At 40.6% G+C, this 23702-nt stretch overlaps 1 protein-coding gene across 6 annotated transcripts in view; it reads left to right on the top strand.

The window, feature by feature from the left end:
- Window positions 1-22061, top strand: part of ZNF131 (zinc finger protein 131) — a 32089-nt gene extending 10028 nt beyond the window's left edge. For 4 of the 6 annotated variants that reach the window (XM_037529232.2, XM_054687964.1, XM_037529229.2 and 1 more), the window contains 4 exons: window positions 64-208; window positions 16704-17389; window positions 19944-20074; window positions 20787-22061. In XM_037529232.2, coding sequence (XP_037385129.1) covers window positions 64-208; window positions 16704-17389; window positions 19944-20074; window positions 20787-21473 — 1649 coding nt within the window. In that variant the 3' untranslated portion in view covers window positions 21474-22061. The remainder of the gene's footprint in view (window positions 1-63; window positions 209-16703; window positions 17390-19943; window positions 20075-20786) is intronic. The other 2 variants (XM_037529233.2, XM_037529234.2) reach the window with 1 other exon arrangement.
- The last annotated feature ends 1641 nt before the right edge of the window (window positions 22062-23702 follow it).

The following is a 23702-nucleotide window of genomic DNA, read 5'->3' as shown; positions in this document are numbered from 1 at the left end:
TTGCTTTTTCCCTTCAGGATTTAAATCAAAGGGACTAGATGCTAACGCCCATCTTTTTTACAGGTGTCAGTAAAATGGCTTTTCGTCATTTAATTGAGTTCACATATACAGCAAAACTAATGATACAAGGAGAAGAAGAGGCCAATGATGTGTGGAAAGCAGCAGAGTTTCTACAAATGCTTGAAGCCATCAAAGCCCTTGAAGTCAGGTAATTATTTCTCTGAGGAGGCACAGATGGTTGTATTCAATCATGTTCAGTTAGTCAGGGATATAATGAACTGACATTTTGAAATTAATATGTAAGGATCTATCATATTCTTCTGATACAGATTGTTCTTTCCCTCACACTTGATTTCTTGTACTTATGTGAAATAAAAGTAGTATGTTTTGAATCCAATAAAATAAGGATGACTAGGCAGCTTTTAAGGAGTTCTCTAGGTCCCTGTAAATTGTTTTGTTGGATTCAAGTTGTCAGTTATTTGTGCCAGGCCTTACACTAAAAAGGTTTGGCTTACAGAGATTAACACAGTAAAAGTAAGAAAAGTAAAAGTAAGAAAATTGATGAAGATAAATAAGCCAGGTGGGCCTATTCAATATAATCAGCAAAGTTAGAAACACAGTGGCCAAAATGCATGCTGCTTAATTCCTGCCAGATGGCTCAGTCTAGCTCTTGAGTTCCGAAGTACTTTAGAAAGAAAAAATACACATTATTTATGGTTATGAGAACAAATTAATTGGTTAGGAGTCATTACTCATATTAAAACAAAAAAATTTCTCATAGGAAATACTAAGAAAACATTAGAGGAAATAATGAGTAAAGACTTTAACGTGCGTCCATAATGAATAGTGGTAATGTAATTTAGTGACTAAAAAGGAGATCTGGAGTCAGGCAGCCTCGATGTTTCCTACCTCTTACTGCTGGGTAACCTTAGCAAATTTACTCACCCTCCTGCCAGCAACGCAAGTTTTCTTATCTGCCAAATGGAATAGTAATGGTACTGTCCACATAGGATTACTTGCGAGGATTAAATTAGTGTATGTAAGGTGTGTGGCACATTGTACTCCAAGTATGATTGGCTGTTACCACCTCGTTTTGTTTCTTAGGACCCTTAATATAGGTGGTTAGCATAACACTAAAGTGCAGTTTGGTGAAATCAGCTTCACATGAGGCAGAAAGCTGTAGATAAACTCACAGATGTAGTTTATCAAAAGATCTTTTAGAAGAACTAAGAAATGAACTATATATGTCCAAACATGCTATTTTACCTAGTGATCTTTTAATTAGTTTGAGTATTAAACTTTTCTGACAGGAGCTTGGTGCACATATATTCTGATACAGTGGCCAGCAGTGTAGGTGTGCATGAATGGATGCATCCTGGCTCAAATCAAATTGATATTCTCCTGCAGAGAACTGAGACATGGCTGGCAAAATAGAGCTATGTTGAGAATATGTACCTGAGTAGATCATCTCTTAATGGAAGTGAACCTACAGATATATATATATGGATGGAGAAATATCAGATATGTGGTTAAATTCTCTGTGCAGATCTTCTGAAAAAATGTTCTGTGTGGGGGCCTCCCCTGGTGGCGCAGTGGTTGAGCGCTGGGCTGGGAGGCTGCCCGTGGCCTCTGCAGTGCCGGTTCATTCCCTGGCTGCCGACAAGGGTCCCACAAAAAAAAAAAAAGAAAAGAAAAATGTTCTGTGTGGTTCCTTTCTGCTGATGGTATTGAGTAGTGGCTCACTATGGGGAAAGCCCTTGGTATAAGACAGTGGAATGTTGTCTATGACGGTGCACTAGGTTGAATTTTGGATTTTGCTGCATTTAGTTGAGTTGATGTGTACAGTCATTGAGAGACGAAGATAAGAATAACTGGATAGACCTGTTTTCCCAGAACTATTTAGGTCTTTATAGTTATAAGGACCACCAGTGCTTTTTGATATAAATATAATAGCTTGTTGATTTTTTTTTTTTTCTTGAACCAGTCAAGAATTAGTTTACAATTTAGACATGCAGGATACTGTGTAGAGTTCTTGAGCACAGGAAATTTCCAGTATTATGTATTGGTTGGTTGTAATACAGTGTCTGGACTTCCATGAGGACAGTTTCTATTGGCTTTTTCCCCTGTGTATGAGCTATGCTTTACTGTTCATCTATGTCTTGTAAATTTTTTTTTGTTAGAAATTAGACATTATAGGGCCTCCCCGGTGGCGCAGCGGTTGAGCGCTGGGTTGCGAAGCTGCCCGCGGCCTCTGCGGCGCCGGTTCGATCCTCGGCTGCTCCCCGGCCACCAGAGGAGGGTCCCACATGGCGTGCAGACCTCTCCTGCCGCCCGCTGCTCCCCTCAGCAGTGTACTTCGGTCCTTCTGCCTGCTCTGCTCCCGGCTCTGGCTCTGGTGAATTCTCTCACCCTCCCGCGCTTCTGACTGTACCCAGTGCATGTATAAACAAAACAAACAAACAAACCAGCAAACAAATAAATAAAGCATGCCTCTATAAAAAAAAAAAAAAAAAAAAAAAAAAATTAGACATTATAAATAATATAGTGTGTCAAATTGATATTAGATACCCTCTCCCCCCCTTTTTGTTGAGTGATTTATCTGGATTAACTCCGTAAAGTCTGTGTTCTTTGTGTGTAGCCATTGAAATCTCTTGGTCAGCTATTGATTAGATATATCCTTAAACCAGTCAGTCTCCAAGCCTTTGTTGAAAAGCTCTGTTTTGGGGCACACCATCAATATTCCAGCAAGTGGTTTATGATTTTATCTTTATTTCCTGTATGCATGGAACAGAGGTGAGAGTTTAAGGCTTTGTCACATCTTTCCTAAATAGGCGCACAGACTTGCAGTTGCATACCTGGAGTATATCAGAGTTTTCCCAACTCCTCTGTGGACATCTTAGTCTTCCAGTTATTCCTCTGAGTTTTTTGGGCAGCTTTTTAAGTATTGGCATCAGCTGTTAATTCTGCAGTGATAAACAGGTGCAGCTAATTGTTTTTGACAAATGCTTGTGGTTAGGGCTGTTTGCAGAGTAAGCTGACTCAGGTCATATCTCCAAATATTTTTATCCTCTTCTCCCTTTTTAATTGAATAAGTATAAAGTGCCTAAAACAGTGTCTGCCGCATAATAATACCCTATTCTCAACCTGGCATACCTTATACCTGTTAGTTCATTGGTAGAATCTTTATCTTTATGGTTGCAGTGGAGAGCCAGTCACCAGTTCTCTGAAGCCTGACCTACCTCCTCAAGCAGGTTGACTTAGGTACTTCTCTAAGTATTTTTATTCTTTCACATTCTCCTTTAGAGCAATAGTATTGTTCCACATCTCCCTAATGTAGTACAGCCTTTTTGATGCAGGGATTATGTGCTTTTTAGCTTTAGGAGATACTTAGGTGGATTTGAAAAGCTACCACTTAAAAGTGTCTCTCCTTCCCTCACCAGCCTCTAAAATATGTTAACTTGCCCTTTTGGTCTGAATCCAGACTTGCTTATCCTACTCCACAAGAGCCTGGAAACAACACTTTTTGTTGCTTTTTAATTATTCCTGTTTCAGGCTGGGCTCCGGGTTCACCAAATCATACCCGTAATTAAAACAAGCATAAGAAAGCTAGTCAAGGGCCTCCCCGGTGGGGCAGCGGTTGAGCGCTGGGTTGAGAAGCTGCCCGCAGCCTCTGCAGCGCCAGTTCGATCCCTGGCTGCTCCCCGGCCACCGGAGGAGGGTCCCACATGGCGCGCAGACCTTTCCTGCTGCCCGCTGCTTCCCTCAGCAGTGTACTTCGGTCCTTCTGCCTGCTCTGCTCCCCGCTCTGGCTCTGGTGAATTCTCTCACCCTCCCGCACTTCTGACTACACCCAGTGCTTGTATAAATAAATAAATAAATCTCTAAAAAAAAAAAAAAAAAGAAAGCTAGTCAAGAATTAGTTTACAATTTACCGTAGTATTTAGGTTTTTTTTTTTTTTATATTTGCATAGAACTGGGGTGTAGGCCAGAGATCCAGGGGGGTGAAAGTATTCACCAGAGACGGAGTGGGGAGCAGATCAGGCGGATTTATTGAAATACACTGCTAAGGGGAACAGCAGAGGTCTGCACCATATGTGGGTTAGCTCCCTGGCCAGGGATGGAACTCAGGCTGTAGCAGTAATAGCGCTGAGATTTGACCCCTAAGCCACCAGGGAGGCCCAATTGCTTATGTTTAAAAAGAACAAAAAGAGGGCCTCCCCAGTGGCCCAGCGGGTTGAGCACAGCACTGTGACGCTGTCCGCAGCCTCTGCAGCACGGGTTCGATTCCTGGCCAGGCAAGGAGATTCCCACATGGCGCGGCAGACCTCTCTTGTCGCACCCGCTGCTCCCCTCAGCAGTGCTTTCAGTGTGTCTGCCTGTTCTGCTCCCCACTCTGTCTCTGATGAATCCTCTTACCCTCCCACGCCTCTGGCCTATACCCCAGCTATTATAGAAATAAAAAACAAATCTTTAAAGGAAAAAAAGAACAAAAAGAACCATACTTCTTCATTAAAAGAATTAATATATTAACATCTTTCACATTGGCATGCCTCTTTAACGACGTAATATTCATGACTTAGTTTCAGTTAAGTTGTTGGAGTTAATTTGCATTATTGATACCTGGCAAGCTGAAGTTGTCATTTAAAATGTCTTCAGAGTGACCAGACTGCATAAGTTGATATAAAAGCAAAAAGCTATTGTGAAATTGGAGCATTCCAAAGTGGAACATTAATTTCATGTTAGTAGTGCAAAATATTGTTATCAGAAGAATAACCACAATTCTCTGTTAGCAGTAATTAAGGGCTCTTTAGGACCTCAAAAAGAAGATACGTGATTTAATAAAATAATTTCAGAATAAAAATTAATTTAGTTGTGATTAAATGAATTAGTTAAGGCACCCTGTACTGAGAAGACTGTATGACTGTTTTGCAGATGCAGGATTTGAATAAGGTGTACTTCTCACATTTGTAGTATGCAAGTATTTTTGGAATACAGTATAAACTTTCTGAATGACACTGAAAAAAAAATACTAGGACCTTATTTTGCTTTATTTGGAATTGAATCGTTTATATAAAACTGTATGAGAAAGTTCCTGCTATTTTTAAGGAAGTAGCAGTTGCCTTTCATATTTTTCCTCCTCAGCCTATTGAGGTGCCCATCAGTCAGGGCCACCGGCTGACATTGCCTCCAATGTGACCTCCCCCTTCCCCAATTCAGTTAGAATGTTTGAGCTTCATCCTTTATTTTTGGAGGGAGTATCTGAAGGCAGACACTGCAATCTGTCCTTTTTGTTGTAAATACCCACCTGATACCAGCTGAGTGACAATCATCCACCTTCCAAACACAGAACCATGGTAATGGGGAAAACATCTGGTGTTCTGCATGGGCAGCTAACCCCTGATGTTCCCAAGAGAACTTTCTAAGTTGGGGAGGATGGTGATAGGACTCAACCAGAAGGGGATAACAGAGCCAGCTCAATTTAGAAACTTGCAACAGTTGGAGATTGCTATGTCAGAGCAGTTTCCTTCTGAGGAATACCCGATGGACAGTTCTGAAGGACAAAGATCATTAATGTCCATTGATACCTGACTATCATGATACTATTGTCCCTTCCTCCCTATCTCCCTACCTCTCCTGGGGTCTGAGATGTCCTCTTCCCAGGTGCTGGGGTTACTGCTCTCCTTCCACTTCCATAAAAATCATTGTATTCCATTTCAAGTAGATGTAACTTCATTTCCTGTCATCTGCTTTTAACCAGATCTTTCTGTAGGATGGTCAGGGACAAGTGTATTTTTATAAAACTTAAAGACCCATTGTGTTTCCCATTTTGCTTCATATACACCATACTGCAAGCAGTATATTCAACCAAGTGGTTATTATTAGGTTTTAAGGTGATGTCATTTCAACAAGAGAATCCAGGTGACTGAACTAGAATTAAGCTTGAATCTGCCATACCTGCTTTCAAACTGTCGCCAGAAGAGGTACCAACTGGACTGTTCCCAGTGTTACCGTAGGGGAAAGACAAGCATCATATCTATGAATAGTCAAGGCAACATCCCAAATTTCCAGTTAGATTTATGTAACTTCCCACCTCTTTTTTCTTGATCATTACCTAGGAAGCACTTAAAAAGAGATGATCCCTTTTTGGTGACAGCTGTGTTCAGTGACCCAACCAAAACTGCTTTAACTCAGGTTTTTGAACCAGGAGTCGGTGAGGGAGTAGTCAGAAATCTTCTTGAGTCCCTGTCTGAGGAGGCTCTTGCAGTACTCTGCAGTGTCATTACCCGTGGATGATAGAGTTCGAAAGGTCCGTTGATAACTATCAGACAATTTTTAGTAGCTTATGCCACATAATTATCAAACTGAAGGTGGTACAGAAAGCTGACACAAAATAGTCTTGAGGTTCATGGTGGTATGGCCAGAAACAGCTGGTCAGAGTGGAGTAGCAAGAGTATAACGTCAAAGTATCCAGTGAGGCCTAACTGATTGCCCTGAGACAGGCTAAAAAAGTTCAGGGTAGCCAGTCTGCAAGGAACAGTTGGAGACAGTGCCCTGGGCATTGTGACCTCCTTCACATTGATCTGCCAGCTTCTGGCAGGGATCACAGATCTGGTGTACAACAGCAAATTCCTCATCAGAAACACAGGATACTTTACTTTCTGTTCAGTCTGTGGTAGTGGATGATTTCAAAGTAATGATGGCTCTAGATGTCAGTGATGGAAGTCTGGGCAGTGCAGACTTGATTAGCAGTTTGATTCCATTGACATTTAAACGGTGATCTGCATATATAGTTTGATCAACCGCTGTGTGTGTTTTCACAATTTTTGACACAAAGATGGGTTTGTTAACCTGCCAAGATGTCTAAATCTTCCAGACAAAATCGTCCAGACAACTAGACCGTTGGCAATAATAGCCCAAAAGTCAGTAAAAATCTAACAAGGTTATTATGGAGCTATGACTACAGCCTGAGCTCTGCCCTTTTAGCAAAGTGACTACCTCCATCTTTCGTTTTACACAGTTGTTGCTGAGGCTGAGCGTCTGCAACACCCAGGCTTCACCAAGCCATCAGTGAATCAGAGGCCCCACTGATCTGCTTTCTTTGGACAGCACAGTAGTGAGTGGTATGCACAGACTACCACTTTTTTCATATACAGCCAGAAGGTTAACCTCTTTCTTGAATATACTTTTTCTGTTTGCAAGTGAAACTTGCTGGGCATATCTTACCTTCTAGTCATGAAGTCTTAGTTCACACACTCCTGGTGGTAATAACAAGTTAGGGCACCTCAAAGCCTCCATGGATCAGGCATCAGTTTCAACAGGAGTCCAACAGCGCGCTAATTCTATTTCAAGAGAGCGCACCTTGTAGCCCTGTGGGGGAATTTGACAGTCCAAAACCTAGTGCATACCTTTGCGTGGAGGCTGCCTCCCTTTTCTAGAAGTTCTCATCTACAAAAGTATCAGTCACAGAGACTTGTAGTTCAAAGAAAGTTCATTATTAGGGTTGTGGGGCCCCATAGGTAGCAAATGTACCATAGTTTGATGGACAACTTCCATTATAGCCTGTTGGAGCCCCACTTAGAAAATTTGCAGGTGAGCTAATAATATAAAGACGAAAAAGAGGCAGAATACTCTCTTTGTATCCAAAATGTCCACTTAAGGTGCTGGACGTCGTTTTTGGTGGGAGGAAGTGATAAGAACAGTCAGCTTTTCCTTTACTGTTGTAGGAATTGAGTGTTGTTAACCCACCTGTATAGTGCCAAGAAACTTGACTGTCTGAGCAAGCCCCTGAATCCCTGATGGTGAAGGTGTTTTTTTTTTTTTTTTTTTTTTTTTAGAGGCATGTTTTTATTTATTTGTTTGTTTGTTTGTTCGTTCGTTTTGTTTATACATGCACTGGGTACAGTCAGAAGCGCGGGAGGGTGAGAGAATTCACCAGAGCCAGAGCGGGGAGCAGAGCAGGCAGAAAGACCGAAGTACACTGCTGAGGGGAGCAGCGGGCGGCAGGAGAGGTCTGCGCGCCATGTGGGACCCTCCTTCGGTGGCCGAGGAGCAGCCGGGGATCGAACCAGCGCTTCAGAGGTCGCCGGCAGCTTTGCAACCCAGCGCTCAACCGCTGCGCCACCGGGGAGGCCCTGAAGGTGTAATAATAACACCAAATCAGGCCTTTGAGACTGAGTCTTATGCTTTGGTCGACAGGACATCAATATAGATAGAAAAACTTATGCTAAATCTTGATCCCTGCATTGGTGGCTCATGTCAGGGGGTTTGTTCTAGTCGCTCTTCTCTACCGGTGACTCTTCCAGATGGGATGATGGATCTCTGGTACTTGTGGGATAGTGAAGTGTAAGTGCACACAGTTCTTGCCATCTATTCGGATGTCAAAGCATCACAGTACACAGAATCAGCCCCACCCACAGGATCAGGATAGCCTCTTTTTTTTTTTCCTCCCACGAACCTTGCCCAAACCCCATCATTTGAATACAGTATGCCCTCTCCCCAGTGACCCAGGGGGAATAGTTAGACACCTGAATCTAACAGAGCCATGGACGTTTGAGTTCCTCCCATTCCCAAGTTTCCTTCAGTATACATGACTTGAGCTGCTTTAAGGAGAAAGATAATTGTAGGTGGAACCAAGGTCTCTCTCCTTAAAGCAGCTCAAGTCAAGGTAGAGGGGAAGAAAAGTAGAAGAGGAAGGGGGAAAGTGATCTGTGTTAGTAAGCAATGCTTATTTCAGTTTCAAGCAGTATGAAACTGCTTGAAACACCTCCTCCATCAGGTGACAAGGTCGTCATCATTACTGATAATGTTTATATCAGTTTTGGGGATCCCTGATTTAACAGCCCCATCTACATTATTTTTCCATTGGGGTCCTAAGGTATAAACATTAATCCAGGACCGTTGTTTCCCTTTTATGCTTTTGCCTGTTTTTCACATAAAGATTTAGAAGGGGTTTTAGCTGTCCTGGCCATAGGAATTTTTATTACCTTGGGTCCTTTTCTCATCTAGTGCCTCTCAGTTGGACAGAAAGACTTTTGTTGTTGTTTTTAAGGTTATGAGGCATTATTTTAATACTTCATTTAATCAAAGAGACATATCCCATGGGACGATAAAGAGTTACTCCATTCTATTCTGTTCTATTCCATTTTTATTGTTTTACTCACCAGTTCTTAAGCCTGGAGCAGCCTAGAAGTCTGGAAGTGAAAGCTGCTAATGTTGCAGCTTTGTCCTGGTTGGTAATGTAACTTTTCTCCCCCCATCATCTCCTCTGTTCCTTCTTTCTTTCCCACCCTCTCCCCCCTAACTTCACATGCCTCGGCATGTTTATTAATGTCTGCTAGACTTTGAGGCTATTTTACATGATCAAATCTGCTATGTAAATGTTCAGCATTTATTTTTATCATTTTAACTTTGCTGCATATAATTGTTAGATTTCCACCATTTTGTTGAAAATGACTGTGTTTCATCATTATTATGGCTGCATAATACCCCATGGCATATGTTCCATGTCTTCTTGATCCATTATTCCCTCGAAGGAGATTTTGGCTACTTCATATCCATGCTATTATAAATAGTACTGCTAATAATATTGTGGAACATATGGAGGTTTTTTGTTGTTGATGGGTTTCATATTCCATGAATATAAGCCCAAGAGTGGGATTGCCAGATCATACAGTATTTCTGTTTTTTTAATTTTTTAAGGTAAAATTTCTTTCCACATGGTCATACCAGTTAATTTGTATGAACAGATTAGGGTTTCATTTACTCTTTAGCCTTCCCAACAGTTGTTGGGGATCTTTTTAATGTATACCATTATCATGAGTATGAGATAGTACCTCATTGTAGTTCTGTCTGAAGAGTCCTCCTCACAGGATTTTGTTTCAGAGAACTGTCCTTATGGCAGCCAAAGCTCACTGCAAAACCCTCAGACCTTTTATGTTCATCTCCAAATGGGCAAAAGGGGGTATGAGAGATTGCAGGAGGAGCTGAGCCCCTCAGATGACGCAGGTGTTGCCATTGTTTGATGAACATTCTGTTGCCTCACATATTGCACTTCTACCAGCCAAGGTTCTAATGACTCAGCTGGTTTCTGTTAGTAACAGCTGCAAATTTCCCTCTTGTCACACTTAGTTTAGGTGCATGTTGCAGTCACCTGTCGTTAAAGGGGCAGAACCTTCAACATCCATATACAATAAGACTGACCAAGATGGGAATATAAAGAATCTACCTCAATATAAAAAAGACCATATGTCACAAACAAACAGCCAGTATACTACTCAGTGTTGAAAATTGCAAGCTTTTCCTCTAATACTCAGCACAAATTAAGGATGCTACTGTCATCATTTCTTTTTAATTTAGTATTGGCAGTTTTGGCCAATCAGACAAACATAGGAAATAAAGGGAATCCAGACAAGGAAAAGAAGTGAACTCTTACAATTTGCATATGATATATAGAAGGTTCTAAATACTCCATCAGAAAGTTACAAACAAATGAATACAGCAAAGTGGCAGCAAAGTGGTGGGATCCTCGCCAGTGGCCGGGGATCGAACTGGTGTTGCAGAGGCTGCGGGCAGCCTGGCAACCCAGTGCTCAACTGCTGCGCCACCAGGGGAGGCCCCAAGTTAACATCTTTTAAAAAAAAAAAAAAACATAGTTTTTTTATATACAAACAAATAAGAAGCAAAAGAAATGAAGAAAATAATTGCATTTATAATTGCTTCCAAAATAATTAAATATGGGTGATTTGGTGGTGAGTGCACTACTGTAATGATATCTGGGGAGGGCTGTACTTCCGAAATACATGGGCCAACAGTGTAGGCCAGTGTTAATTAAAATACAACACTTTAGAATCAACATAACAAAGGAGGTAAAAGACCCATACCATGAGAACTACAAAATATTATTAAAGTACTTATATAGCGACATATAGAGATAGAAGGATATCCTGTGCTTGTGGATGGGGAGAATCAGTGCAATCAAAATGACTATCTTGCCTAAAATGCTATACAAATTTGACACAGTTCCCATCAAAATCCCAGCAATATTTTGTAAAGAAACAGGACCAAAAAAAATGGGATTTATATGGAACCACAAAAGGCATGAATTGCAAAGACAGTCTTAAGACAAGAAATCTTAAGTTTATGGGGATAGCACCTTAATCTGATTTTGAACTTTACTATAAAACAGTATTAAAAATAATTAAAAATAATACGGTATTATAATAATATGGCACAAAAATAGATCAAAGGCCAGTGGAACAAAATAGAACATCCAGAAATAAATTCACACTCATACCATATCTAACCTATGATCAAACATCCATGACCATAAAATGGGGAAAAGACAGTTTCTTTAGTAAGTGGTACAGGGAAAATTGGGAAGCCACACATAAAAAGAATCAAGTTAAATTAGTTGCTAATACCATACACAAAAATTCCAACTGGATTAAGGACTTGGATATAAGACCTGCAACAATAAAATACATAAAAGAAAACCTTGGCAATACATTCTACAATATTGGCAATAAAGATCAGTTTAGTGTCTCAACCACTATGGTAGAAGTATTAAAAATAAAAATAAGCAATTGGGATTGCCTCAAGTTAAAACACTTAATTTGGCAAAAGAAAATATAAGAAGAATAGACATCCTACTAACTGGGAAAAATAATATTTAACTGATAAAAGGATTAATATCAAAAGCTCATACAGTTCAACAGCAAAAAGCACAGTTAACAAATAGGCAGCAGATCTGAACAGGACAGTTCACTAAAGAAGGCTAAAAGACATGATAAAGTGTTCATCACTCCCAGTAGGAGATGCAGATTAAAACTACAGGTAGATACCCTTAGCACCCTTGAGAATGGCACATATCAAAAAGATCCCCAACAAGTCACATAAGAGAGGATGTTGGCAAGGAACCCTATTGGTGGTGGGAATCTGAACTGATGAAAGTAAAACCATATGGAAAGCAATCTCGATTTACCTTAAAAAATTTAAAGTGGAGGGCCTCCCCAGTGGTGCAGCGGTTGAGCGCTGAGTTGCGAAGCTGTCCGCAGCCTCTGCAGCACTGGTTCCATCCCCGGCTGCCGGGCGAGGGTCCCACATGGCGTGCAGACCTCTCCTGCCGCCCGCTGCTCCCCTCAGCAGTGTACTTCGTCAGTCTGCCTGCTCTGCTCTCCCCTCTGGCTCTGGTGAATTCTCTCACCCTCCTGTGCTTCTGACTGTACCCAGTGCTTGTATAAATAAATAAATAAATCTTTTTAAAAAATTAAAAGTGGAAATATTAGTGTATGACCAGGCATTTCCAGTCATGGGCATATTTCCACAGAATATTTAACAGTAAATCTCGTATGTTCCACAGTATTTACAACAGCATTATTTACAGTAGCTAGGATATGGAAGCAGCCTAAATCTCCTTCAGTGCACGAATCGGTCAAGAAGATAATAGTACATTCCATATTACATAGCCACAGGAAAAGATGAAATGCAGCTATTCAACAGAATGGAGGGAATCTGAAAAAATTATATGCAGCAAAACAAGTTAGAACTGATAAAAACAAGTATTGGACATTCATGTAACAGTTAAAGAGGGATTTAGGAGTGAAAGGGGATAGGAAATTCAAGGGATAGTTTGGGTGGAGGGAGAGAAAATTTTTTTATAATTTCTTTGATGAAGCCAGGTAACAATATACTAGTTTCTTTATTTTTTTTTTTTTTTAAGATTTATTTATTTATTATTTATGCAAGCACTGGGTACAGTCAGAAGCGTGGGAGGGTGAGAGAATTCACCAGAGCCAGAGCAGGGAACAGAACAGGCAGACTAACGAAGTACACTGCTGAGGGGAGCAGCGGGCGGCAGGAGAGGTCTGCGTGCCATGCGGGACCCTTGCTGGCGGCCGGGTATCGAACCTATGCTGCAGAGGCTGCGGGGCAGTTTCGCAGCCCAGCGCGCAACCGCTGCGCCACCAGGTAGGCCCTATACTAGTTTCTTTAAATAACAGAGTACACAATTAAAGGGGATGGGGGGGAAATGGGACGGACCCTGTTTCTGTCACACACACACACACACACACACACACACACACGAATCTTAATTGTTAATGATGGCAGATTTCAGACTGACCATCAGACTGACAGGGAATTCCTTCCCCCAAGTTTTCAACAACCAGCACACAATTCCAGCAGCTGGCCTTAATGTTACTGCCTAGTACTCCTCCTGCAACCACCTTCCCAGTTTTTCTTCATAAGTATGTTTTGGTTTCCTGGGGCTACCATAACAAAGTACCACAAACTTACTGACTTAAATATGTTTACAGTTCTTGAGATTAGAAATCCTCAATCAAGGTAGTAGGAGGGCTGTGCTACCTCAGAAGCCTCAGTTAAAGGATCCTGCCTTGCCTTTTCAGCTTCTGGTGCTCCCAGGCATTCTTTGACTATGTTACCATAACTCCAGTCTGCATCCATCTCATACTACCATCTTTCCTTTTTATCTGTATGGCTTTCTCTTTCTGTATGTATCTAAATGTTCCTCTCCTTTTGTTTTTTTTTTTAAAGATTTATTTATTTATACAAGAACCGGGGTACAGGCCAGATGCACAGGAGGGTGAGAGGATTCACCAGAGACAGAGTAGGGAACAGAACAGAGCAGGCAGATCTATTGAAATACACTGCTGCGGGGGGGCAGCGGGTAAGACAGGAGAGGTCTGCCGTGCCACATGGGACCCTCACTGGCCGGGATTGAACCGGCACTGCAGAGGCTGCGGATAGCTCCACAGCGCTGTGCTCAACCCGCTGCGCCACCAGAAAGGCCCTTTTTTTTTTTTTTTTCCTTTTTTTGGTGGGACCCTCGCCAGTGGCCGGGGATCGAACTGGTGCTGCAGAGGCTGCGGGCAGCCTTGCAACACCCAGCGCTCAACCGCTGCGCCACCAGGGGAGCCCCGAGGCCCATATTTTTAATTTTTTGAGAAATCTGTTTTCCAAAGAGGCTAGACCAGTTTACGTTCTCACTAACACTGTATGAGGGTCCTTTTTCTCCACATCCTTATCAGCACTTGTTTCTGGTCTTTCTGATGTGGGCTATTCTCACAGGTATGAGGTGGTATCTCTTTGTGGTTTTGATTTGCATTTCCCTGATCGTAAGTGATGATGAGTATTTTTCTGTGTGCCTGTTGGCCATCTGTTTGTCTCCTTTGAAGAAGTGCCTGTTTAGCTTTTCTCCAGAACCCCATTTTTTGATTGGGTTATTTGGCTTGGTGGTGATTGTTGAGTTCTGTGAGTACTCGTTGATCGATATTAGTCTCTTATTGGATATATAGTATGCAAATATTTTCTGCCATTCATTAGGCTATTATCTTTTACTGATGGTTTATTATGCTGTGTAGAAGCTTTTTTGTTTGATGTGGTCCCATTTGTATATTTTTGCTTTTGCTTCTCTTGCTGTTGGAGTTCTTTTTCCAAAGCCTTCACTGAAACCCATGTCATGGAGTGTTTTTTGTTTTCCTCTAAGAATTTTATAGTTTTAGATCTCACATCTAAGCATTAGATCCATTTTAAATTTCGTGCATCTATGTGAGATAGTCTTTTTTTTTTTTTCATTGTTTTGTATATGACTGATTTTCCTAAGACCATTTATTGAAAAAAATCTTTCCTTTTTCCATTATATGTTCTCACTTCCTTAGTCATAAATTAACTGTCTATCTAAGTATGGATTTAATTCTGGTGAGTAGGACCCACTCTAATGAGCTCATCCATTACATCTACAAAAATGTGTTTTCAACTAAGGTCACATTCATAAGTATCAGGGATCAGGACTTAAACACATGCACACATGTATTTTGGTGGAGGGGGTGGCAAGAGACACAGTTCAACTCATAGCAATAGGCAGTAGAGCAGAGGATGTTTATTTCTCAGTTGACTGTACTGTTTGATCAGCATGTATGCTTCCAGGACCTCCCCATATCCCAATAATTGCTCTGAGGACTCCCCTGAAAACCTGTTGTAGCAGTCTGTTCTTGTTGTTAAGCTTAGCAAGTACTGTAAGTGATTTGTGATCTTTAACCACTTGCAAACTGTCAAGTTACCCTGTCACAATTTAATGGATGCTGTTAGAAGATGTGAGACTTACATATCAAAAAGAATGGACTGTTACTTTCCCTAAAGTTCCACACAGGTGATGTACAGTGGCCACTTGAATAATGCTGTGTAGGTGATTGGTTTACCACTCAGTTGAGGAAAACCAAATCTTTTATAGTGGGCTAAACAAGTAATACACTGAGCGGTAAGCAAAGCTGCCCTCTGTCTCAGAGGGAGCCACTCTCCACCTTCCCGGGCTATTGGTTACTGTAAACTTCTCTGAAGAAATAATCCAGAACCAAACTGTCAGTTCATAAGATGTGTAAAAACAGAAAAGACTCAATGGAGAATTGTCTCTCAACAGTTGTCTTTTTCTTACTGTTTACTGAATTGTGGAATTCTTTTTATACTCTCCGTACAAGACCTTTGAGAGAGAATGTTCAAAACTTTTTTCAGGGTGTGTGGCTTGCCTTTTTGTTTCAAAAGGAAAGTTTTTAATGGAAGAAAATTATTTTTCCAACTTTGTCATTAAGGCTTCTGGGGTTTGTGTGTGTGTGTGTGTGTGTGCTGCTTTAAAAACCCAGCGTTGGGCCTCCCCGGTGGCACAGCAAGTTGAGCGCTGCGCTGTGAAGCTGTCCGCAGCCTCTGCAGTACGGGTTCGATCCCAGCTGGCCGGCAAGAATTCCACATTGCGTGGCAGACCTCTCCTGTCTCACCCGCTGCTCCCCTCAGCAGGGTATTTCTGTCGTTTGCCTGTTCTGCTCCCTGCTCTATCTCTGGTGAATCCTTTCACCCTCCCGTGTCTCTGGCCTATACCCCGGCTCTTGTATAAAAATAAATAAATCTTTTTAAAAAAAAGGCAAAAAAACCCAGTGTTAAAAAGATTTTCTCCTGTTCTAGAAATTCAGTAGTTTAAGTTCTTGTCAGTAAGTATATAATCATTTGATTTTTTTTGTGTTTGATATGATGGTAAAGATCAAGGTTTATTTTTCCCATATATCAATCAATACCAATTATTCCAGCAGTACTCTGTTAAAGATAACCTTTCTCCATTAAGTTACCTTGGAACCTTTTTTCAAAACTCAATTGACTATAGAGGTGGATTTATCTCAAGACTATTCAGTTCTATTTATTCTGCTCTATTAATCTTCATATTTGTCCTTTCACTGATAATCACATTTTAATTTACATTAGCTATTAGTCTTTTTTTTTTTTTTTTAAGATTTTTTTATTTTTATTTATACAAGAGTTGGGGTATAGGCCAGAGTTGCGGAAGGGTGAGAGGATTCACCAGAGACAGAGTGGGTTGCAGAACAGGCAGACAGATCGAAAGCATTGCTGAGGGGAACAGCGGGCAAGACAGGAGAGGTCTGCCTCGCCATGTGGGATTCTCCCTGGCCAGCTGGGAATCGAACTGGCACTGCGGAGGCTATAGACAGCTTCACAGCACTGCGCTTAACTCGCTGCGCCACTGGGGAGGCCCTACTTAGTAAGTCTTGAAATCAGGTTGTAAGTCTTCCAATTTTGTTTTCTACCTTTCTGTATAGATTTTATCAGCTTATCAGTTCCCAAAAGCCTGGCAGGGTCTTGACTTATCTTACAGATTTTTCAGTCCATATTATTTTGTATTTCAGGAGCAAAGAAAACTCAGCTCCACTAGAGGAAAGTACTACAGGAAAAAGTGAGGCAAAAAAAAGAAAAATTGCAGAAACTTCAAATGTTATCACTGAGTCGTTGCCATCTGCAGAATCAGAACCTGTTGAAATTGAAGTGGAGATTGCTGAAGGCACAATTGAAGTGGAAGATGAAGGCATCGAAACCTTAGAGGAGGTAGCTTCTGCCAAACAATCCATAAAGTACATTCAGAGCACAGGTTCCTCTGACGACTCCGCTCTGGCATTGTTGGCGGATATTACCAGCAAGTACCGTCAAGGTGATAGAAAAGGGCAGATTAAAGACGAAGACGGCTGTGCATCTGACCCCACAAGCAAACAGGTAGAAGGTATTGAAATTGTGGAACTTCAGCTGTCACATGTGAAGGACTTATTCCATTGTGAGAAATGTAACCGTTCATTTAAATTGTTTTACCATTTTAAGGAACACATGAAATCACACTCAACTGAGAGTTTCAAGTGTGACATATGCAATAAAAGGTATCTTCGCGAGAGCGCATGGAAACAGCACCTCAATTGTTACCACCTTGAAGAAGGTGGAGTCAGTAAGAAGCAAAGAACTGGGAAAAAAATTCACATTTGTCAGTACTGTGAGAAACAATTTGACCACTTTGGACATTTTAAAGAACATCTTCGAAAACATACAGGTAATTAGCAGATATTTCAGGTTGAAAGTGTATTTTTTTTCCACAATGACGTCACATTTCATTGAAATTCTTTTTTTAAAATCAGTACCACAAGGTCATGGAGATGAGACAAGAATGGTTTCCTAGAGGGATTACCCTGTCATGACTCTCAGAGGGAAAGGAGTTGGCCAGGAGACAGGCATTTCAGGCAAAAGAAATGGAACAATACACAGGCATAGAGGAACGAGGGGAAGGGATTCTGGGAGCACTGCTGGTAGATTATTCCGGCTGGAGGATTGGGGCTAAATGAAGGAATGCCAGGAGAGGCAGCTGGATAATCCACAGCGGTTCACAGAGGAGAGCGGGAGAACCAGCAAGCATGCTTGCACATGCAGCCTGTGTAAGTGAGAGCAAGAGACGGGAGACTAGCCTGAGATTGCATACTAAGTGCCGTAAATGAGTTAGATTTTATCTTGGAAGACTTCACGTCATTGTAAAGACGTTTAAGCTGGGAGGGGTTCCGATCATATTTGTTTTAAAGACAGTACTGAGAGATATGATGGGTTGGAGGAATTCTAGTTTTGATTAGGAAACTCTTGGAAAAATATAAACAAAAAGAGGAAAAGTGTCAGAGATGTGAATAACATTAAGTAGACAGACTCAAAAGGGTTTGGGGATCAGTGGGATAATGGAGGTAAGACAGTGACTCCTAGCTTTTTTTTAAAGATTTATTTATACAAAAACTGGGGTGCAGGCCAGATGCGCGGGAGGGTAAGAGGATTCACCAGAGACAGAGTGGGGAACAGAACAGGCAGACTGACGAAACACACTGCTGAGGGGAGCAGCGGGAGAGACAGGAGAGGTTTGCTGTGCCATGTGGGACCCTCGCCAGCCGGCTGGGATCGAACCAGCGCTACAGAGGTTGCGGGCAGCCTCACAGGGCGTACTCAACTGCCTGCGCCACCAGGGGAGGCCTGACTCCTAGCTTTCTGATTAGGTAGTGATATGATTGGTGATTATTAACTTCAGAAAAAACTATAGAAGGATAAGCACTTTGGGAAGGGGGGCTGGTAACAGACATATTGGGAGATACACTGTGGTATGCCCAGCATGGAAGAGAACCCTACAGCTGACCGTCAGCCATATTTTCAAATGATTATTACCTAATTTTCCAGAGAAGTAATGTGAACTCATAGAAACTGTGTGTGTCTGGACATCGGAATTGCTTTCTGGCTCCGGTTCTGACATTTGCCTACATGATGAACTTAATATGTCACTTTAGCTTTCGGTATCTCCTTGTCTGTATAAATTAAGCTAAATAATGGTACCTATTTACTGGATTGTAACAAAAAGAAAGCAATGAAAGCATGTGGAAGACTGTACTGCCCACACATCTAAGTCTTTTGCTATTTGTAGATTTTATTGGGTATTGTAAACTAATTTTTAAATAGAAAATACTCAAATAACATAAGTTCAATGACACGCAATGAAAAGTGCGTCTCTTTCCTCCTTCATTAGATCACTCTGGAAGCATCATAGGCTCCACCTCTGAAATTCCAGTCCTGTTCTTTACATACATCATTCTGTCCCTTCATCTCTCACTCTTCTCCTCGCGCTTGTCTGAGACTGTTTCTTCTAGCCCTTTCTATGTAGTTTATTGACCCATTTCTCATTTCTATTTTGTCCTCATTGTATACAGCTTGATTCACTTTTTCTTGTGCTATAATATAAACACACTCTTCTTGCCTTTTGACCCCATTTTCTCTAAAAAATCCTCCTTGGATTATTGCAGCCATGTACTCTTACTCCCTGCTGAGCACTGCTGGAAAAAAATTCATATCTCAGATCTAACATTGGGCCTTTTAAATACTGGCTCATACACATAAGTCCACATCCCACCCCACCAGATGTCGTGTCTTCGTACCATCTCGCTTGTGGGTGGGAACTTCCATCTCTGTCTCCTCTTTTATTACAGAAAATTGCTGCCTTCGAGGGCAATCCTGTGTCCACACCTTGATGTCTAAATGTTGTCTTCCCATCCGTCATTCTCTCTCCTCTCCTCCTCCACTGGCTCCTTTCTCTTTAGTAAATAAACAGTGACTCTTCTGACTTAGCTCTCTGATTGTGTCCACCTCCAGTCACCTCTCCCTCTTGCTATCCAAGCCATCTTGGAAAGAATTTCTGTACTGTTTTCATTGGCTTGCCTCACTCACCTCCCTCATCCTACTGTGCTTTGGCTTCTGATCCCATCATACTACTCACCCTGTTCTTGCTAGATGAATAGTGATGTGTTGACCTGAAATAGAAATTGATTTAATTTCTAATTGATTTTTATGTGAGGGAAAATAAGAAAGTTTAAGAAATGCAAAAGAAAAAAAACTCAGCTCTAAATTTTCTTTGTCAAGCAAAGATATAAGTACTAAAAATTATTATTTCTACCTCTAAAGGAGTCTTGTGGGTGTGGTAGAAATGTTTGAATTATAACCCTCCTGTCCAGAAGGTGCTATTAGACTTAACCAAGAAAAACTATTTGTTTTTTGTTTTAATTTGTCAATTTAATTTTCTGTTCTAATAGGTGAAAAACCTTTTGAATGTCCAAATTGTCATGAACGTTTTGCTAGAAATAGCACCCTCAAATGTCACCTGACTGCATGCCAAACTGGAGTGGGGGCGAAAAAGGGAAGAAAGAAGCTTTATGAATGTCAGGTATGTGTGGGTGTATTCTGTCCTTTGCAAAGGACTGTGTGTTTGAAATCATTAAAAGTGAAGGGTAACAGTTTAGGGCAAAGGTCCAGAGCTGACAGGGAGTGGGAACATCATTGTCATGACTTTATAAGGACGATTAGAATAATTTTTTTAAAACCTGATCCAAGATGACAACAGTGTCAATAAAATTATGTCCAGGAAGGCAGATGTGAACCTACATATATATATATATATATATATACACACACACACACACACACACATATATGTACGTGTGTATGTGTATATAGAGAGAGCGAGCGAACAAGAAAGAGAGCGCGCACACAGTCTGTAGATTCAGGTCCACTGCAGGTTGCCGGGGAGGCAGTCCAGCTGAAATGAATTCTTTCATGATCAGTATGTATCCTCCAAAATACAATGATTTTAAATGTTGATGTTATGAAACTGTGTTATTACTTTATTCCTAAAATTTATATAAGATTTCAACAATGAAGGCAGTGTTAAAGTGTTGCCCAAAATGTACCTCAGTTGTTAGTTACATTAGCTAAAAGACCAAAGAATTATGAAATGTCTTGCATCAGTTTATATTACAAATAACCACATTCATAACATTTTCAGAAAAATTCCAGTGTTTTCCTTACAGAGAAAATAATCCATATATCCTTCAGTTCTAATATCTGTATTGTTAACAATATATGTTTGATTATTTCAGGTCTGTAATAGTGTGTTTAACAGCTGGGACCAGTTCAAAGATCACTTGGTAATACACACTGGAGATAAACCCAACCATTGTACTTTATGTGACTTGTGGTTTATGCAGGGAAATGAATTTAGAAGGCATCTCAGTGATACTCACAATATTTCAGAGCGTCTAGTAACTGAAGAAGTTCTCTCTGTAGAAACACGTGTGCAAACTGAACCTGTGACATCAATGACTATAATAGAACAAGTTGGGAAGGTGCATGTGTTACCACTGCTTCAGGTTCAGGTGGACTCAGCACAAGTGACTGTAGAACAGGTCCACCCAGATCTGCTCCAGGACAGCCAAGTACACGATTCACATATCAGTGAACTTCCAGAGCAGGTCCAGGTGAGCTATCTAGAAGTAGGTCGAATTCAGACTGAAGAAGGTACTGAAGTACATGTAGAGGAGCTGCATGTCGAACGGGTAAATCAGATGCCAGTGGAAGTACAAACTGAGCTTCTAGAAGCAGATTTGGATCAAGTGGCCCCTGAAATCATGAACCAGGAAGAGAGAGAGCCTAGCCAAGCAGATGTTGCTGAGGCTGCCAGGGAAGATCATGAAGAGGCTGCGGATATAGACACCACGCCAACAGTGGATTCCCAAGCTGAAAAGGCAGGGAAGGAGAACAGAACATCTGTGCCGGTTTTAGAGTGAAATAACAAAGGATTATATTTTTAAATATATGTGTTGGGTTTTTGAACTGATGATGGGCAGTGTGACTGTCCTTAAGCTAACAGACAAGTGGACCAAAGTTAAACTCTTTCCTGTTGTGCTGAACTGTTTCTACTGAAACAAACTGATTCTCACTCCCACCCCAGTCCCCATTAATGCCACAGAGGAGGGATTTTTCCAATAAGGGAAGGGGGAACTTTGAGAAGTATATTTCTGTAAACTTAAATGATTATATTCTTATTATATAGTTGGGTATGAATGTATTTTCATTGTGGTAAGGGTTCTCCCTTCTCTTTCCCAGGTCATGTCCTTCCTCGAATCTTTTCCAATATTGTAAAATCAAATGTAAAATCATTAGAATACAGGCTTATGTATTCTAATGCATGTTAGAAAATTGAATATATAGGAAAAACAAGGCTGCATGAAGAAAAGTGCATTGTTACTGTGCAGTTAAATTTTGGCTTCTGGCTTTCTTTAGTTTGAACAACATTCTTGTCTACCTTAATAGTTAACGACGTTATCTCTGCGACAGAAATGGAGTAGTGGTGGCAAAATTCCTAGAATGTTAAAGAAAAAAAAAAAAAACACACCCATGTGCCTTTTCAAAACTGATTAAGCATCTCTGGTTCTTTCCAAGTTGGTGTTGTAAGGAGCAGTGTAGGCGATGCTCTAGTGCTTTATATTTTTGCTTATAATGAAACTACCAATTCTTTTTCACTTACGTTAGGTTGAGAAATTCATTTAATGGCAGCTGAAGGGGCCATTTTTCAATTGAGAAAATTCGTTTATATCTGTGGTAAACTTTATTTTGATGAAAAGTTGCACTAGTATTTTACCACCAGATGAAAAAAAAATGAGCATCATTTAAAAATTAATGTATTTAAAATAAAGTACAGAAAAAAACATGTATATAATTTATCAGGCTTTGTTTTGAATGAATCTCCCCCCCCCCATCCTTAATGTAAAGATCTTGTGCTATAACTTTTAAAGCCATACAAATAAGAGTGCTAAACTGTGGACTTAAAAGTAGGTGTGTAAATATTTTTAATCAGTATTACTTGGAAAATAAAATATAACAGCCACATAAAATAAACCAATATGCTATTTTCTTTACCTGTTAAATACTGGGAGATATTTACATTTTTAAAGTAAACTTTAAAATGTATTCTTGACTCTGTTTTTTAATTACCAATGGGGAAGTTGGTTTGTGGTTAGGGATATTTTCTTTTTTTTTTTTTTTTGGGAGGCTAGTAAGGATTTTCTTTCTTTCTTTCTTTTTTAAAGGAGAACTCTTGTTTTTTTGTTTATTTATTTATTTATACAAGCACTGGGTACAGTCAGAAGTACGGGAGGGTAAGAGAATTCACCAGAGCCAGAGCGGGGAGCAGAGCAGGCAGAAGGACCGAAGTACACTGCTGAGGGGAGCAGTGGGCGGCAGGAGAGGTCTGCGCACCATGTGGGACCCTCTTCCGGTGGCCGGGGAGCAGCCGGAGATTGAACCGGCGCTGCAGAGTGCGGGCAGCTTCGCAACCCAGCGCTCAACCACTTCGCCACCGGGGAGGCCCGGGATATTTTCTTATGTGTCTTTATGAACCTGTATAACATGCCTAATGCATGAATTGAGATAGAAAATTCTTATTTCATGTCTCCAATCCTCAAAAATCAGTTCAGAGGTAATGAAGGAAGGAAGAGGATATTTGCAGTTCTTCCATGGTAGGGCACAATAGCCAATGAATTTTTTTTTTTTTTTTTTTTAGGTAGAAGTGATTTTAAAAGTACTTTCTCAACTTATTAGTGAGTTAAATTTAAAAGATCAGTTCAACTTAAACACCCTTTGGTAGTGCTGATGTTAAATGGTATCACATTTATGAAATATACAGAAAGAAAATGGTTTCGCACAACTGGAGAAGTCAAAGGTAAAGGTAACTTGAATAGGGATTTGTATTTTTAAGATCAAAAAAGTATAGGGACATCTCGAAGTCTTTCCTGTTTGGCTATTGGGTACAAACTACAAGGCTTATTTTTCCTTTTACCTTTGAGGTAAAAGAATACCATGATAAAATTGAGTCACATTGAATTTTCAGTTTGCCTTAGGATGTCCATACTCCTGAGCTAGTTTTAGTAAAGAAAACCTGATAGTGGTCGTAATTACCTAGGTACATTACTAGTTAGTATCTAGTGAATTTTTGAATGCTGAAAATAGCTCATGCT

The sequence above is a fragment of the Talpa occidentalis genome, unplaced genomic scaffold (assembly GCF_014898055.3).
Source record: "Talpa occidentalis isolate TD23 unplaced genomic scaffold, MPIMG_talOcc4v2.1 talOcc4.6, whole genome shotgun sequence".
NCBI classification, from domain to species: Eukaryota; Metazoa; Chordata; class Mammalia; order Eulipotyphla; family Talpidae; genus Talpa; species Talpa occidentalis.
The sequence above is the reverse complement of the archived record's forward strand: the minus strand, read 5'-3'. Positions and strand labels throughout refer to the sequence as shown.